At 35.9% G+C, this 19,810-nt stretch overlaps 1 protein-coding gene across 2 annotated transcripts; it reads right to left on the reverse strand.

The window, feature by feature from the left end:
* Window positions 1-109: 109 nt before the first annotated feature.
* On the reverse strand, window positions 110-5,059 carry LOC132050051 (beta-ureidopropionase). 2 transcript variants are annotated; one of them, XM_059441084.1, is made up of 6 exons: window positions 4,836-5,059; window positions 3,367-3,474; window positions 1,984-2,172; window positions 1,666-1,893; window positions 1,375-1,599; window positions 110-648 (listed from the first exon to the last, which is right to left on the reverse strand). In XM_059441084.1, exons 1-6 carry the CDS (start codon window positions 4,881-4,883, stop codon window positions 286-288), a joined length of 1,161 nt encoding a protein of 386 aa, XP_059297067.1. In that variant the 5' UTR covers window positions 4,884-5,059; the 3' UTR covers window positions 110-285. The 2 variants fall into 2 exon arrangements, with proteins under 2 accessions (XP_059297067.1, XP_059297066.1); XM_059441083.1 differs by having other exon boundaries at window positions 4,777-5,055.
* Between the last annotated feature and the right edge of the window lie 14,751 nt (window positions 5,060-19,810).

Below are 19,810 nucleotides of genomic sequence, written 5' to 3' on the forward strand. Positions count from 1 at the left end.
GTTAGTACTCACTCCCATCTTAACATCATTGGATTCTTATTCACCTTATACTATTATTACATACCGTATCGCATGCACAACCGCTTCATCCCCTTCCACAGGCATGTAGTTATTCCAAGTTGATGATGTTAACACAGCTATGAATTCAGCATTTGTACAAATTCCACAATTTATTGTAAATATGTTCTTGAACGTACACTTCATGACCATAAACTTGGAAACTTAATTACACTTTACAGATTGTCCGAAAGCATTTTTACCTGCTTTTCTTCCTTAATGATCAACTTAAGCACTCTTATGTAACAAGGGATCAGAAATGACCTGTGGCTCAAAATCCGGCTTTACATAACGAGCGAGCAGATCAGCATAGACTTCATAACGAGCAGTCATTCGAAATCCCCACTTGTCCTTAAGCTGCCGGCAAAGGTTGAGATCCATGTCCGATATCAACAATCCATCCTTGTGACGGGACAGAGACGGCGTACATGAAGCATCTGGTGCAGAAAAATGACTGGAACCATAGAAATGCCCGAAATCTGCATGTTGTGGCTTTCCATCTCCTGAAGTGAAGGGGTTGGGGAAAACTTCTGTTCCGACACGGTTAATTGAACCAACAAAATAACTATTTGCTATTGCTGCGTTGCGAGCCTGTTTCCAACACAATAACAAACAAAAAGTCAAGAAACTAGATGTTGTTGACCGATGGCCTCATTAAAGGGTGATATCATCTCTCAAGGATTTTTTTTTTTTTTTGGGAAAAGGGTCTAAAAACAGCCTGAACTATTCGAAATAGGTCAACTTTACCCTCCGTTACTTTTTTTGGTATAAAAATGCCCTCGCCGTTAGTCAACAAGCTCAAAAATGCCCTCCAACTACCCAAATTACCATTCCTACTACCAATTGCCCAAAACAAGGGAAAAGGGCCAATTTTTGTCCTTGAACTATTCGAAATGGGACAATTTTGCCCTCCATTTAAAGTTCGGGCCAAGTGCCCTTAATTGTAAAAATTAAAGATTTGAGCAAAAACTTATATTGGGCATTCTTGTGCCAAAAACTTAATGGAGGTTGGAGGGTAAAGTTACTATTTCAAATAATTTAGGTGTTTTTTTGGCCGTTTTCCCTTCTTTTGTTTCCAACATTTTCCACAACCCAAGTTTAGTCATTGGTCAGTACGAGTATTTCTTTTCAAATCAGTACGAGGATTTCTTTTCAAATATTGTCAAACTCGGGTTTTATTCTTTGTAACTGATAGTGTTATAATTGGTCAAGGTAGCTTCCTTGGAATTTAACATCCCTCTGCTCAAAATACTGTGATACTCAAAGCTAAACACCAACTGCATACAATTGTAGCATAACGGATAAAGGAAATAGTACCTCTATGGGCCACATTGGTTCACTAAGGTCACCAACAGTAGCTGATGGGTTAAAAACAATCTCTGCGCCATTTAACCCAAAAGCTAACCAGTTCAGAGGATGGTGCCTTCCAAAACATATATTAACAGCAATCTTGCCATATGCTGTCTCAAACACAGGATGGCCAGTGTTCCCTTCCATATAATATGTACTCTCGTTGAAGTCCCCTACTCTAGGTATGTGATTCTGCAAATTTCAATGTATTAGTTTCTGAAGAATACCAAATGTTATAATTTGGTTATCGAGATTTACCTTCCGATGTTTCCCTATTATGTTACCATTATTTCCAATTATTACTGCTGTATTCCACAGGGTTTCTCCATGGTTCACATCCCTCTCAAGAATTGGACTAACGATAACCATGTTATATTTTTGTGCAAATTCCTGAAGAAATTGTGTTGATTCTCCATCAATTGGCTCAGCAAATTCACACCATTTTTTCTCACGAGTACAAAATGCAAATGGCATCGTCCATGCCTCCTGCATAGGAGTAAAAGAGAATATTAAGATGATTAAACCCTGAAAAGGAGAATAAAATCATCAGACTCAAAAAACTAAGTCTAAACTCACTTGCAAACATAGAACATTGACTCCTGAAGAACCTGCAGCATCAATTATGGGAGTTAACTTTTGAAAGATGGCCTTCCTTTGGTCCAGGAAAGGTGCAGTTGTGGGTAGATCAACAGAATTCTGAATGAGGCCAACCCTCACAATCCGAGGTCCTCTTAGTGACTCTCTCTCAGCAGAAAAGCTAAAAGCCTGCATTTATGTGGAAAAAAATGACGCATTGAACAGTGTAAGATAAAAATAATGGTGTGAACTGAGAAAATTTAGTCATGGACCAAAATGGTGGTTTTGTCCCCTCCCAGGAAGCTGTCCTGTGAGCTGCCTAATCAGCCTCATGCATATTACCATAGAATAGTTGATTTCTCATGCGAAGTAACTACAAATTGATTAAGTAAAACGCAAATCTTCTCATTTTCCCATTATCTCCACCACAGGTTGCCATATCCACTTAACCATAAATAAAACGACGTATCAACTCCCAACAGTATATTGAAATCTTCTTGTCTTTTGAATCTCTTTAGCTGCAGCAATCTATCGCCTATAAATGATGTTATCTCCCTTTTAGATTTTATCAGCTCCCTTTCCATGGTTTAGAAACCATACTTTTGCTTCTGGTTAAACTCACTGATCTAGCAGTGGAAGTTTTTGTATCTAGGAGTTTAACCGTGACCTTTTGTGTACTTACTTGCATCTTCTTGATGCCTTTTTAATATAACACCTTCAAAAATAAAAACGTAAGTTTCAAGCCACTGCGAAATCCCAGAAAATCATTCCGCACGTCCATCATGCACCTTTAACTTTTATTCTTCTTATGATCAACGGAAGAACACCTTTCAACTATTTAATTCTGAAAATTATATAATCCCCTTTTCCTAATCCCTTTTACCAAGTAGATAATGTTTGCCAGGTAGACATGTTTTACGAGGTTATGAACATGTTCAAAAAACTAATGATAGAAATAACTCTACATCTTACTGGAATTTACACATTTCAATGTTTTTAAGCATAAACAGAGTCACTATCGTCACTGGATACAGGAGTACAAAGACAGGTCAATTCAAGCTACCACTGAGCTACTCACTATCGTCACTGGGTACATGAGGACAAAAATAGGTCAATTCAAGCTACCACTGAGCTATTTTGTTCTAGACAGCAGAAGGTCTCTATTCCAAATTAATCCAAAAAAAAAAAAGATAAAAGAGAATTGAGTCAAATCTTCAACATCAAATTCACCCTGCTTTTCTTCTTAGGAAGCTGCCTTTGGCGAGCAAATTTTCCTACTTTAGCAGAATTCGATAAACCTAACTACTAGCTCTCTCCCTTTCTAGGTAATCCATTTGGTAAACTTCACACTCTTATTCTAAAGCAGAAGATATAAGTGCTCACCTGAAGATCAAAATCATGTTCAGAAGAGAGAGCTTTGACAGGCTGCGTAAGAGCAATAGGCTCCACTTCCTTTCCACGATTTAGCCCAAGAAGTATGCGACTGACTTCCTGCAAAGTAAAACTTATTTTGTCAGCATAACCAGAAAACTCAAAACTTAAGACCTCACCTATTCAAAACTTTGACTTAGTACTTTCTCAATCAAGACCGACGGTTCCCTAACCCCTTGAGAACTATCATAAGTAGGATGGACCTTCTCAATACCGTACTCACTGGTAAATAGCCCAATACATATTCGTGAATCTCCGCATAAAATACAATCAGAAAATGTAAAATAACAAGATTTTTTTACACAAGATGAATATATCACTGGTTTGTACACACACATGACCATCTTGACCGAATCAATCTTAAACAACAAAAACCATCTCAACATGTTCAAGTTAGCATATCCACTGCACGGTGCCCCAGGCTTGAATTAACAATTTTGGAGGGTAAAAAAATTCTGGAACTCTCAGGAAGTGCAAATCCTTATCTTATTATGCAAAGTTGAAAACTAAACAAAGACAAAGTTAAGCACTGAAAGACTGCCCATCTGATAAGACAAAACGTATATAATTAGGGCTCAATCCCAAACTAGTTTTTGACTAAATTTTTTTTTTTTTTTTTTTTTTGATAACCATGGTTTCCGGGCAAACTTGCATGCACCTCAACTAATTCCACATGATACCGCGGTACCTCCCATCAGCAACAGTTACCAAGTAACTCCGTCATCAAGGCTAGGATATATAGGAAGAAATCACCTAGTATTTTTTGTCGTTCTCAATCCACTTCATTGACCACTAAGACACACCCTTGGGTGCACTAGTTTTCGACTATAAGAATCTTCAATATCAATTTCGCTCCACATGAACCCAAATTTCATTCTAATACTCAATAATTTGACTTTCACAGCAATGAATTTGATATAAATCATCACCCCCTACCTTTTTCCAGTTCAACTACGCTATACTAGTTTATTACAAATATCCTAATGCAGCATATAAATAGATACAGGACACAACTACGCCCACTAGTTTGTTACAGTTGATACGCAATTAGTAGATAGTACTCCCCCATCCCAATTTAGTTCAGATTTCGAGAGTTAAATAAGAAAATCTTTGATTGAGATTTATTTGTATGTCGTTTAAATATGTTAATTATTGTGATAATTTCTAAATATGTAAATTAGTTTTAAAAAAAAACTTAAAATATTGTATGTCCGAATTCAGGGACAAAATAAAAAAGTCTGACTGTCAAAATCCGAACCGTATCATTCAACTGTGTACAGTTCAAGTCGAAAATTTCACAAAATGGATCAACACATGCATATTAATAGGATCTAAAAGAAATTATTTTTTTTGGGAGGTGACCTGGAAAAGTTGGGGAGGGAGAGAAGCTTGAAGGAGATGATGAAGAGACTCAAACCCACAAATTGAACCAACTTTTGGGTTTTCTTGGGTTGTTTCTGTTTTTCCATTTTCTGTCCTTTCCATTTCTGCTCTTTCTTGATGAATAGATGATTTGACTGCTTGATGGCTTTATTCAATCAACAAACAAATACAGAGATAGTGGTAGTTTATGTATATTTTAACTTCACGCTTTGAAAAATAATATCCTTTAACATGTCATCTATTATTGAATCCTTTGATTCTCCGAGCTGGATTATGGATGGGACCACATGGCCCACCTCCATTTATAGTTTTGTTTTAACGCATCCTCAAGGCTCTTTTCTTTCCTGTGTAATTTATTATCCTTCCGCGTTAAAAAGAATGTCTACTTAGCATTTGCTTCTTTTTTTTTTTTTTTTTTTTTTTTTAGCATTTGCTTCTTATTAAGTGCTATATGATTAAATTTTAATACTAATTTAATTAGTATTAGTTTAGTCAAATTATTTATTCTTTTCTAAAAATTAGTATTTTCATACAAATTGTTAAGTAGACATTCTTTTTAATCCGAACGGAGTAGGAAATTTTTTTTTTTTCTTTCCCAGGTCTTATTTATTTTATTTAAGACCAAGACGATTCGAATATAAGATGTCCATTATTTAAGAGCCTGTTCGGAAAGCCACAAGGGAATTGGAATTGAGTGTAATTATGCAGTTTGGCATGTTTATTTGGCCAAATAATTACCAAATCAGAGGGGAATTCAGTGTAGTTACACTATCCAGTTCTCAAGGAGGGGTTGAGAATGGGGTGTAATTACACCATGTAATTAACTAATGACATGGAAACTTTTTATTTCCTTTCTTTTTGTTTTTATTTTAACTTCTTTTCTTTTAAATTTATTTTTTATTTCTGCTATTTTAATTTCTTATATGTTTTTACTTTTTTTATTTTATTTTTAAAATACATTATTTATCTTTCATTTTCTTTCTTCTCATTTTCCAATCTTTATTTCTTGTGATTCCATGTAATTACTCTTTTTTTTTAATTCTTATTTATTTTTCTTTATTATCTTAATTTGGCATAACTGCGTTATTATAGTTTTTCAAGCTACACCTTCTAATATTAGAAGAAAGAGTCGTTAACAAACTTGACATGAGTGATATCATTAGTAGGGGTGTACATGGACTGGGTTGGTTCGGGTTTTTAAAAGACCAAACCAATTGCATCGGGGTTTTAAATCTATAAACCAAACCAAACCAACAAAAGTCGGGTTTTTCAACCTCGGGTTTTCTCAATTTTTTCGGGTTGCTCGGGTTTTTTCGGGTAAAGTCTTCGTACTAAACATATAACTTGTACTTCAAGTATTTTTTTAGTCCTAGTAAGATACGACTATCTAATTAAGATATTTTTTAAGAAAATAACACAAAATGTGAGATAGAGATGACATTGTACCAAAATATTCAACAAAAAAAAGTAATGAAATTACATAAAATAAAATGATCATGATTTAAAAGTACTAAGTCATGCTATAATAAGTACGTTTAAATTATAAGGCATATAGAAAATGATCATAATCTAAAAGTACTAAGTCACGCTAAAATAATTACGGCTAATAAGTATTAATTATATGATTAAATATTAAAGAAAAAATAAAATTAAGTTATGTATTTTCACTTTCAAAACCAATAGAAAACTAAAGAATAGATATACAACATTATTGTCATTCCTAGTGTTAGAATTGAATTTCTTTTGTTAGCATTAGTATTGATTTAATTATTGTTGAGTTTTATTTGAGTTACTACTATCTATGGGCTATAAAACTTATTGGACCATTCAAAATTCTAATTCCAAGTGAAATAATATGTTAAAAGACAAAAAACTATGAAAAAGTTTAAGAAATACTTATAAACTACATTATAAATAAATATTTTTATGCATAAAATAGTTTTGAAATTTAAAAAATGTCATGTCGGGTTGGTTTGATTCGGTTTGACTTTTTTTTAGTTAAAACCAAATCAAACCGATAGTAGTCGGGTTTTTTTCTCGATTTGGTTCGGATTATCGGTTTGGTGCGATTTGTCGGTTTCCTTTGTACACCCCTAGTCATTAGAATATAATTTTGTTGTTGAATGTGGTTACAGACTTATGTTTTCCTTTTCTTTTGATTATATTTACTTAAGGTATGTTGGAACTTATTTTCTTTTATGTTGGAATTTGACATAAGAGTATTATGTGGGAAAAAAAAAATAGGATTCTAAACTTACGTTATATTTTCGGTTCCAATTTTTTGTTTAGTAGCATTAATTTGTTATTTCACATTGCAAGCTGTTCATTTTTCAATTAAAATTGATAAAATATTTTCTTGGTCAAACAATTGAATAATGTTATGGCATTATAGTTATAAATATTAACCTTCTTACAAACATGCTCCATGATATTCTTACAAAATATATGCTTTTAATTTTTATAATTAATTAAATTAAAATACTATTACTATCAAAAATATATATATCAATCATTTTTTACAATATTAGCCATAAAATATGATTATTAATATATTTTCAAGAAATAATACTTATCTTAAATATCTAATTTAATATTATTAATAAAGGCACATATTTTTCAAATACTAACTTTTAATTTTTGAAAATTAATTTTCATTTTTAAAATTTAACCAAACTATGTAATTACACTTGTACAACCAAACAGTGCGCTTGTAATTACACTGTAATTACGTTATGACAAATAAACAGGCCGTCATAATTATTATACTGTGTAATTACTAGCCTGGTAATTACACCAATTCCAATTACCAGGTGGCTTTCCGAACATACCCTAAATGTTTGAATCTCGATACAAATCTGCATATTAAGTTGTTGTAATATGATATGGGCACTAAATAACTAAGACAATTTACTCTCTTAACATCCAAACGTATAAAATTTGTCTTTATTCAAAATTTAATAATAAAATATTAAATTAATTTAATACTATATCAACAAAATATTTATTTAAACATCATATAGTGGTTGAAGCCTTGGAGGTTATGATGGCTAATGGTGGTAGCTATGAGTGTTGACTGGGGATGATGCTGGCTAACGGTATTGATTGTAGGTAATAACTAGTGGTGATGGTGGCTAGCAATAATAGTTAGTGGTTGTGGTTGATGGTGGTCGTGGTGGCTAATAATTATGGTGGATGATAGTAATAGCTTTTAGTAATGATAATGATGACAGTGGTTCGTGATATATAAGTGGTGGCCAACAGTGATTTTCGGTAGTGTTTGTAGTTGTTGTGGTAATGGCGGCTGATGGTGATGATTGTAAATAATGGCTAGTGGTATTGATAGCTAAATGTGGTGATTGTGGTTGAGGATGGTAGACTGGTAGTTGTGAATGCTGACAGTTGATAATAATCGGCTACTGTGGTTGAAAATGATGAACCATGGTTTTAGGCGGTGAAGTAAGTGAAGCAGCGGTAAACTGTCATCTCAGCAGAAATTATTGAACAAACATCTTAATGATATTAAATTTACTCCTGTTGAGCTAAATTTATATTTATATAATTGCAATTGTATAGACGAAAAGTATTAATCTTCACAAAGCCAGAAACTGAAAAAAATAAGAATTATAAATTATTCGTTGAGCAAAGATAAAACTGAAATATTTTCTCTATTTTTATGTGTATTTCTATGAAGAAAAAATTTCTACATGTTTTGTTTCTTCTCTTTGTTTTCCTCTCATAGTATTAAAAATTAGAAGTCAAATATATTTTAACCCTAAAATAAAAGGATTGACCGGAAATAAGTGAATTCCTTAAATTTTGAGGGACAGATTTGAATCGATCAAGTAGTTGTAAGACCATACTTCGAACCAATTTTTCAAATAGAGGAGCAAATTTATTCTACTGCCTCTGTTTTATTTTACTTGGCCAATGTTGACTTGGCACAATTTTCCATTAGGGGTGTATTTTACTAATGAAATTCTAAAATTCACCACTAGTACTTAATGTAGCTTTTTAGTACTACAGGTAGTATGAAAAAATAGTAATAAAACTCTCTTAATTTTCTAATATGGACAGGTAAAAAGAAAATTTTATTTTTTGTAGAGAGGCCTAAGTAAAATGAAACTAAGGGAGTAACATATTAAGAGATAACCTATTAATGATAAGGAGAAATTTAAAATCAAATTCAAATGGAGGCAAATTTATTCTATGCTCCATTCTCAAAGTAAATACTAGTAATACTTCCCCTTTCCCCTATGTTAAAAGATATCATTGTACTTGATAGTTCCCCATGCAAGCAGGGGCGGATTTAGCTTAGTATATGGGGGTTCCCAGGAACCCCCATGTATTTGTTCGGATCCTGTATTTGTATTGAAAAATTCAGTAAATATATATCAAATACGACTTGGGAACCCACAAGCATAACCATTCTCTTTATATTTTTTAATTTGATATGAGTTGGAACCCACAAGCATCAAATCCTGAATCCGCCTCTGCATGCAAGACAGTTCAGCGACTATAGTAAATAATTAGTAGTACATGATTACTCAGTGTCGTGAGTGATAGTCATATACTCTAGGAGTATTATTTTCTCTGCACAACTGAGGTCGTTAAAGATCGTTTCTACACCATCTTTTGTTTTCTTTCATTGTTTGTTACTACAAACAATTATGGCAGGTGCCACTTCTGTTGGGAAGAAACAAGCAACAACCAAATTGCACGACGAGGTAACAGCGGAAGAAATACCCAAGTCAAAACTTCACACTATTTGAACTAAGAGAAGAAAATAAACACTAGCACAAATGGGAATCCGGACAACAACTATACCAACAACAAAATAGCAAAGCAAGCAAAAGTAAATCAATACAAGAGACACCAAATTTACGTGGTAAAACCCCTTCAAGGTGAAGAGGAAACATCCACGGGACCTCCGGCCTACAAAAGCTCCACTAAAATCAGCAAGATTTACAACAATGTTTTCCAAATGGCTACAACATCAAAACCAAACATGGAGTAACAATACATAAAAGATAGCACCAAAACTAGTGAAGAAAGGAGAGAAATCACCCCCAAAAATGAGCTACTGTTCATACTCGTAAACTGGAGCTACAGACCATAAAATTCGATATCCACCGTTTAAATCCAAGAACCAGATGTTGAAAACCCCCAGTTCAAATTTCAGCACGATCCAACAGTTAACGAATCCGGAAAGGCAATTTTAAGTGGACTGCTGTGGCTGATTTTCATTGGTCCGAAAATCACCTCCTCTCTCTCAATTTTTCTCTCTATATGGTTGTTATAAATTCACTCTTGTGTTATCAAAATAAGACCTAAGTTGGTCCTATATATAGAGGATTTTAGGGCAAAAGTGACCTGGTCCAAATTGGATTGAGTTTTATTAATTTAATTCCACATAGGAAGGGAAAACCTACAAAATCCAACAATTCTGCCCCTCCCGACTATGTGGAAGAGACCGCCATCCCGACGATCATACAACACTTTTCAAACTTCCCTCTTGGCAAAGCTTTAGTCAACATATCCGAACCATTATCATCGGTGTGAATCTTCTCAAGTTCAAGCAACTTAGAATCCAATACATCTCTAATCCAATGGTATCTCACATCAATATTGTCACGACCCAACTAGGAGCCGCGACGAGTACCCGATACTTGTACCGAGCACCCCTTAACTATCTTTTTACCTCTGTTATTGAGTGGGCCGTATGAGCTATACCATTTTTTTTCCTTTTGATTACACCTAGCATTAACACTAATAGCACAATTATAAACATAGGCTAATAAGCTTTGCAATCATACTATACAGCGACGGGGACAATCAGGAGTACAAAATATCTACCGTACATATCTGTCTACGAGCCTCTAAACATAGTACACATATACATAGGGAGGGCCGAGGGCTTCGTCGTGCCCGAATATATACACAAAAGTAGTACCAAGAAACCGGGGTCCGAAACAACCGGAGCGCCGCAAAAATGCCGCCGAGGGAACTCCTAGGATCAAAACCTACTCGCCGACTCGCGCGGCATGAAACGTGTCCACAAGAAGGGACGTCAGTACGAATAGTGTACCGAGTATGTAAGACATGGAAAATAACATAAACAGGAGCATAGATTATGAATAACAATATCATGGGGTCATAGATATATATACTGAGACAAGAGAGTAACCTGTGCATAGGGATACCCCTTTCGGGCCGGATACCATGCATGCTTGTTTTTCCTTTTTAGAAAAAAAAAACATTTCCTTTCATAGATATAGAAAATAGAACTTATGTTATGTTATGTCATGTCTTAATATATAGTATCGTATCAAATCATATCATATCAAGTCATAGTGTATCATGTAGTATCATAGCACCGAACAGCGTCGGCTCGCCCACATTGCGCCGAAATACTCCGGCTCGCCCATAAATCCCGCGTCCGGCATCCGCGTCCGAGATGATAAGCTAGGCCGACTGTGGCAATGAAACATGTTTCCTTTCCCATTCCCCAGAAAGTATCCCTTCCCCCCCACCCCATGTACATATACATTTTTCATAGACATAGGTCATATAAGCATGCAGGAGAGCCCAAGAAAATCATGTATCCATCGGAGTGACGTAAGGTCGGAAACCTCCGATTATATTATGGAATAACTATGGGCGCTTGTCTCACCTTGAAGGAACGATTTAATATAAGGCGAGACTATTAATAGAGAGTAATATCATGAGAAAACATAAAACAGGATCATAGGGCTTCGTTTCGTATACTTGGAATCTTTAAAAAATAGTCATTATTCACGAATAGAGTTGAGAATTCAAGAAATAGCTTAACGTTCTCATATCGTCACTGAAATCATGAACTTGGAACCCTTAATCATGGAATCATCATGGTCATATTCATCATGTAAACATTTTCTTCCTTGACATCATCCATGTCATTGTAGAACATGTTCATCGTCATTGTTGTAAAACTTACTTTACCATAAACCTTGTTCTGGGAAAATACGGGCACTTTGGAAAACATTTACTAGCTATCGGGGGAGAAGAATCATGCCTTGGAATCACTGGATTAGTTAAACACTATTGCTTAGTAACCGGAATGATAACCAAGAGTTTTCCTTTAACTTTAGTACGGAAACAAGTCAAGTGGAATAATAGAAGGGCATTCGGGAATAGCGGGCCCACCTCGGGTCAATAGAGGTGGCGTGCACCAAAACTACATACGATAAGTTTCATGGAGCCGTTTATGAGGGTTTTAGTGTAATCCGGTTTCATTTGACAAGTTATAGACGTTGGGTGCAATTATTCCATAAAATATGAAGAACTTAATTCAAATCTATTGAATGAAAAAGGGTTAATTTCAATCTCGGACTTCTAGGAATAGGATCATCCCCGAGCTTCGTATTCAAGCCTATTATGTCTAAGACATGCCAAAGAAGGGAGAGTGAAGCCTTACATACCTTTTTCGCTTCTTTCACGACTCCAAATTCCCGTTCCAAATTCGCCAAAATCTACAATTTGGTCACATTTACCAATTGTCAATTTGAGCGTCTAGAAGTTGAAATTTAAAGTAATCATTTGGCTACCGAAATTTCGGCAGCGTTTCCCCTGTAAATACTCCATCCCACCAAGTTCAACTTGGCTAATTTCAATCAACAACAAATGCCAACAACCATACTAACAATTCAATAACCAACCCAAAGTACATTCTAACAATTAAATCAATACACTACTTCTTTCAAGACTTCCAATCCCAATAAAAGCAATAACAACCTTATAATTTATATTCCGACAACACCATACTAACATCATTGTATTCCATACATGCAAGAACATTATATTCAACTAACATAAGTTTCTAAAACAACCCTTCCATTACCTATACCATTCGGCCAACATACATATATGCATACTTTTTCATGAATTTTCCATCCATTTTTATACATTACCACAACAACCAATACACAACATGGAATTAACTCAATCTTCCATGCAACACAACATACAACACACACCCACGGCCACAACACTACCACACGGCCACACACAAAACTCACATTATTTCCATGAATTTCATGCATTTCTTCATACCACAACATCCATAACTATTCATAACATATAAAGAATAAATTCTTACCTTCTTCCTTGATTTTCCACTTAGCTAAGACTTGTAACTTGCTAGAGTATGAATTTTTTTCTTGCTCCAAAGACCACTCCACCTTGCTAGGGGCCCTTCAATTGGTAAGAAAATAATTTTTGCCAAGTTCTTGTGGAATTTTTGTCTTGGCCGAATGGCCTTGAAGCTTTGCTCTTCCTCTTCTTTTTTTTTTTTTTGCTCTTGAACTCTCTAGAAAATTATGAGAAAAGATGACCATTAAGTCATCTTTTAAACTCATGCTTTAATCCTCATATGGGCTTGGCCCATCAAGAAGGGGTTGGACGGCCAACATGGCCCAATTCAACACAAGCCCACTTTTTTTTTTTTTTCATACAATTCATGAAAAATTATTTTCCAAATCCCAAATTTACCCTTCGTCTTCCTCCATAATTCCACGAGGCATATTGCGAATTTCCCCTTTATATATTGACCTTTCTTAATAATTCCGCTTCTAAATGCTTCATAGGCCATTCATATGCTTAACAAAATAAAAATATGGCCTTGCTTGTTGTCCTCCCGCAATTGTCTTGAATTATCCGATTGCACAAAAATGCGGGATATAACAAATATGTTTCGACCTACTATGAAATGTAGAGTTTTTGCCAAGATGAATAACACTTTGACTGTCGCAATAAAGCACATACCTCTCTTGAGTAAAGCCAAGTTCCTCCATAAATCTCTTCATCTAGAGCAACTCTTTACAAGCTTCAACGCCAACAATAAGTTCAGCTTCTGTAGTAGATAGAGCAACACATTTTTGCAACCTAAATTGCTAAGACACAACTCTCCCTGCATAAGTAATCAAGTAGCCCGTAGTAGACTTACGAGTATCAAAATCACCGGCCATATCTGAATCAATGTAACCACAAAGAATAGGCTTCCCTGTCCCAAAACACAAACTTAGACTAGAAGTGCCACAAAGATATCTCATAATCCACTTCACAACATTCCAATGCTCTCTTCCTGGATTAGAAAGAAAACGGCTAACAATACCAACAACATAAGCAATATCTGGTCTTGTACAAATCATCCCATACATCAGACTGGCAACAACTGAAGCATAAGGAACTTTCTTCATACCTTCCTTCTCATCATCATTGGAAGGACATTGCTTCGTGCTCAATTTGAAGTGCATAGCTAAAGGTGTTTTGACAACCTTAGTTTTATCTATGTTGAACCTGCGAAGTACTTTCTGAATGTACTTCTTTTGTGATAACCACAACTTCTTGGCCTTTCTGTCATGAACAATCTGCATGCCAAGAATCTACCTTGCTGGTCCCAAGTCTTTCATAGCAAAAGACTTATTCAACTCTTGCTTCAACTTCTGAATTCTGCAAGCATTCTAACCAACAACAAGCATGTCATCAACATAAAGCAATAGAATGATAAAGTCACTATCAAAGAATTTTTGCACAAAACCACAATGATTTGAAGAAGTCTTCTTGAAGCCCCGCGACTCATAAAATAACCAAACTTCCTGTACCACTGTCTGGGAGCTTGTTTCAAACCATACAAGCTCTTCTTCAATATGCAAACATAATTCTCTTTACCCTTGACTTCAAAACCTTCTGGCTGCTTCGTATAAATTTCTTCATCTAAGTCACCATGGAGAAAAACAGTTTTAACATCCATTTGTTCAACCTTTAAATCTAGACTTCCAGCCAAGCCTAGAACAACCCTAATGGATGACATCTTCACAACTGGAGAAAAGATTTCTTCAAAATCAACTCCCCTTTTCTGATTAAAGCCTTTGACAACCAATCTAGCCTTGTACGATGGAACTGGGTTACTATCTTCATGTTTCACCCTAAAAACCCACCTATTTTTCAAAGCTTTTCTATCTCTAGGAAGCTTAACCAAATTAAATGTATGATTATCATGCAATGATTTAATCTCATTTTGCATAGCATCAAACCACCTTTCTTTTTCTTTACTATCCATGGCTCCATCAAAATTTTCAGATTCTCCCCCGTTAGTCAAGGGTACAAACTCATTGGGAGAATAACGAGATGAAAGTACTTTCTCTCTAATATATCTTCTGAGAGAACTCCCTGGAGCATTAATAGCAGCTGGGTGCTGGCCAATCACATCATCTTCGACTGGAGCATCAACAACATCATGCTGGTCATTCTGAACATGATCATTATCTTCATTATCAACTTGAGCTTCATCATTTTGAAGATTTTCTTTAGGTGCTATAGTCACAGGAACTGGATCAACATCAACTAAGCTCTCACTACTCTGAGAATCAACCTTCTCAGGTTTGTCAAAATCTTCAATTGTCTGGTCTTCAAAGAACACAACATCACGGCTTCTAACAAGCTTCTTCTCAACTGGATCATAGAAACGATAGCCAAATTCGTCTTGACCATAACCAATGAAGATACACTGCCTAGTTTTAACTACCGCCTTTGACCTCTCATCCTTAGAACATGCACAAAGGCCTTACACCCGAGGACTCTCAAAACGAGTATAAGAGACATCCTTACCAAACCAAACTCTTAGGACATCACCATCCAAAGCAACAGAGAGATAAATTGATAACATAAGCAAGTGGATATGGCTTCGCCCAAAATGAATCTGACAACTTAGCATATGAAAGCAAACATCTACCCCTCTCAACTAGAGTTCTGTTCATCCTCTTTGCTAAACCATTTAACTGAGGAGTCTTTGGAGGAGTTTTCTGATGCCGAATACCCTGCTGTCTACAATAATTATCAAATGGACCAATGTATTCACCACCATTGTCTGAGCGGATGCATTTTAGTTTCTTCCCCGTCATCTCTCAACCAAGGCCTCGAAAAGTCTTGAACACATCAAGTACTTGATCCGGACTTCAAAGGAAATACCCAGAGTTTGCGAGAATGATCATCAATAAAAGTCACAAAGTGAAGTGCACCACCACGAGAGCTTACTTTAAAGGAACACATAAATCAGAATGTACCAACTCCAGGAAATCAAGCTTTCTTGAAGGCGAATGACTCTGAAAGGAAACTATTTTATGTTTCCCGGCTAAGCAATGATCACATCTCTTTAACTTGTTTCACTCCAGAAAGCAAATTCTTCTTAGCCAAGTTATCAATCCCCTTCTCGCTCATATGACTCACCTTTCTATACCATAACTCCGATGAAGTATCATTCTCCACCAAATTTACCGAGTCACCACAAACGGAGCCCCGAAAAGTACAAGTCGTATATCTTGTTACCTCGAGCCACAATCATTGAACCCTCTAAGAAAGCTTTCACCGGCCACTACCAACGGTTTGATCATAACCCTCATCATTAAGCTTTTCTACAGAAATCAAATTTAGACGAACATCTGGAGCATGCTTGACATTGTTAAGAACCAACCTCGAACCATTCTTGCTTTTCAAGCAAACTGTGCCAATACCAAATACCTCAACCTTACTATCATTGCCCATTCGTAACATTCCAAAATTACCTCTGAGTATATGAAGAAAATAATTCCTTCTTTGTCCGATGAGAAGGGCACACCGAATCCACAAACCACGTAGACTCATCACAAACAAGATTGATATCATTTTTACTACAAGCAACAATAAGATCATTTTCAAGAACAATAGCAACACGATTTTCATTATCGCCTTCTTCTTTTTGCTTTTTCCGTCTCTCTTAAACTTGTAGCAATGTTTCTTGATGTGCCCTTTCAAGTTGACAATAGTCACATGTAAGTTTCTGTACCCGGAGGATCTTGACTTGCTTCTACTTTTGCCTCCTCGTCATTCGACTCTAAAGTTACTTATCCCCCTGTTTTCAGTAACCAAAACATCGGCGTGTGAAGTTGAAGAAGATGAAGCTTAAGATCTTCTTCTCATCTCTTAATTAAAAACACCACTTTTAGCATATTCCATAGTTACACCATCACTGGGAGCAGAATTAGTCAAAGAAACTCGAAGAGTTTCCCAAAAGTCTAGCCGAGTTTTAAGAAGCCAAAGTCCCTGTATTTCTTCATCAAACTTAGCACCCATTCCAAAAGCATTTGATCAAGGACACTCCCGAAAATCATTGATATGATCGTAAATAGGGCCCCTCTCTTATATCTAATATTCATCAATTGTTTCGCAGAACAATTTATTGCCGCCTTCAAGCATAAAGTGTTCGAGCTTTTCCCGCAAGCTCTTTTAGCATTTGTCTCATTCACAATATGATTTCGAACATTAACTTCAACCCATTGCCAAATATAACCACAAACCCGTAAGTTCTCAAATCCTCATCTTTCAATAGACTCGGTTTCTTAGAAGAACATGTAAAATGCAATTTCTTGACAAATAGAAGATCTTTCATCTTGCTTTTCCGAATATAGTAATTACTGTAATTTAAGCAAACAATCTTGCTCATATTTGCCTCCATCATTCAAATAGATGATCAACACAACCAAATACAATTACAAGCTCTGATACCACTTTATTGGGAAGAAACCAAAGTGAACAATCAAATTGCACGACGAGACAGCAGAAGAAATACCCAAGTCAAAACTTCCCACACTATTTGAACCAAGAGAAAACAATAAACACTAGCACAAATGGAAATTCGGACAACAACTATACCAACAACAAAATACCAAAGTAAGCAAAAGTAAATCAATATAAGAGACACCAAATTTACATGGTAAAACCCCTTCAAGGTGAAGAGGAAACATCCACGGGACCTCCGGTCCACAAAAGCTCCCCTAAAATTAACAAGAGTTACAATGTTCTCCAAATGGCCACAACATCAAAACCAAACACGGAGCAACAACACATAAAAGATAGCACCAAAACTAGTGGAGAAAGGAGAGAGAAATTACCCCAAAAAAACGAGCTACCGGTTCGTACCGAAAACCTGAGCTACGAGCACAAAAATCCATCTCCATCGTTGAAATCCAAGAACTACGTCGAGAGACCCCCAAACTTAAATTTCAGCACGATTCAACGGTTAACGAATCGGGAAACGCAATTTTAGGTGGACTGCTGTGACTGATTTTCACTTGTCCGAAAATCACGTCTTCTCTCTCAATTTTTCTCTCTATATGATTGCTATGAGTTCACTCTTGTGTTATGAAAATAAGAGCTAAGTTGATCCTATATATAGAGGATTTTAGGTCAAAAGTGGTCTTGTCCAAATTGGATTGAGTTTTGTTAATCCAATTCTACATAGGAAGGGAAAATTCAAAAATCCAACAATTTGTGTAGTAAAAATAAGACCTCGAATGTAGCCTCCATGACTTAATTACGGTCAGATTCAATGTGTCGATGTGTCACCCACATCGTCAAAGTATTTACATACTGCCAAGCCTAGCTGTAATGCCTTTTTAAGCTACGGGTAAATATCATAAACTAGCCCATAGAAGGGTAAAGGCACTAAGCCGGGCTCCACGCCACACTCCGTCATCTTCATACTCGCCCCGCCAAATCATTGGCTCTGATACCAGTTGTTGGGCTAAAATGGTCCAAAGATACTCTTAACATAATGTAATATTATCCGCTTTGGGCCAAGCCCGCATGGTTTTCCTTAAAGTTGTCACATCATTATGAGTATCCAACACCTTATAAGTAAGTCTTTTTTCTTTTCAGCTACCGATGTGGTACTTTGTTCGCACACCCAAACAACTTCTACTCAAGATCAGACAGTATTGGAGGCTGAGTTAAAGGAGGCAGTCAAGCCCCTCATCCATCTGATGTGCGACACATCCCTATTCACATCCATTACCGTGAGCATCTTGGGCTTGACTGTTCAAAACTACATTCGTTTAACAAAGGTATTCTTGAGAATTTCTGATCCTGCGGTGCTGAAGAGGACAGTTTGGTGTGCCATCCAAGCTGGTGTATGTGATTGTTATACTCATCGGCCATGTAATCTGACTGTGGCTGGTGTTTAAAGATATCAAAATGGATGGAACCGCCTGAGGGTGTTTACTGTACTGTCCGCAGCATCAACAAGAGGCAGAAGCTAGATCATGATAACTCTGTGAATGAAGATATTGTTGGAATTCTTACGAAAAATAATTTGGAAATTATTGTAGTTTGATGTGTGTCAAGACCCTGTCCTTAAGGATTTTTCAACAAACTCTTCTAGTATAAAACTAGGCTGATTTATTTTGATAGAAAATCCAGCAAAAAGAAGAAGAGTATTTTCGGTATACTTAGTGTTTCTCACAAGAGGAATGAACGTGGGAATATATAAGTGAAGAGGATTAGGAGGTTATAAAGAGTGAATATATATAGTCATAATTCTGATAACGGCTAGAAATAAAGACTCATTTATATGGTTATTATGAAACATTAAGTGGATGAATGTAGACATTTCCTTCACGCTAATATCCAGAGAATAAATCTGGACATATTCTTAGTCAATGATGAAACTTCCCTTTTGGGAGACTTGTTATTCCTTAATTTCTTTCAACTTTATACATGTCAATGAAACTTTCTGAAAGTATTATTCTTCCCATCTGAATCTCGCAATTTATAATTGTTATCCCGTTTTTCTGTTTTCGGTGTTTGTGTTTGTGTTTGTTATGGTTTGCTAATATGGATAATAATGGGTCTGTAGACTTTGGCCATACAATTTTGGAAATAATAGAAAGTACGCGGGTCAGAAGCATACACTTTTACAGTGGTTTTCATTGTTGACGAAAGTAATGTTTGCAATCGAGGTGGATTTAGTGATTTGAAGTTTATGGGTTCCTATAGTAATGTCAAATTAATCTGCAATGGTATATGGGTTCAACACCAAATATTTGTGAATGTTTAATGGAACTATGAATACATCTATAGGTATGAGCAAAAGCTACTGGGTTCCCGGAAACCTATAGTTAAAGCCATAGATCCGCCACTGCTTGTAATGATTTAATCTAAGGGT

Source organism: Lycium ferocissimum, chromosome 3 (assembly GCF_029784015.1).
Source record: "Lycium ferocissimum isolate CSIRO_LF1 chromosome 3, AGI_CSIRO_Lferr_CH_V1, whole genome shotgun sequence".
Lineage (NCBI taxonomy): Eukaryota > Viridiplantae > Streptophyta > Magnoliopsida > Solanales > Solanaceae > Lycium > Lycium ferocissimum.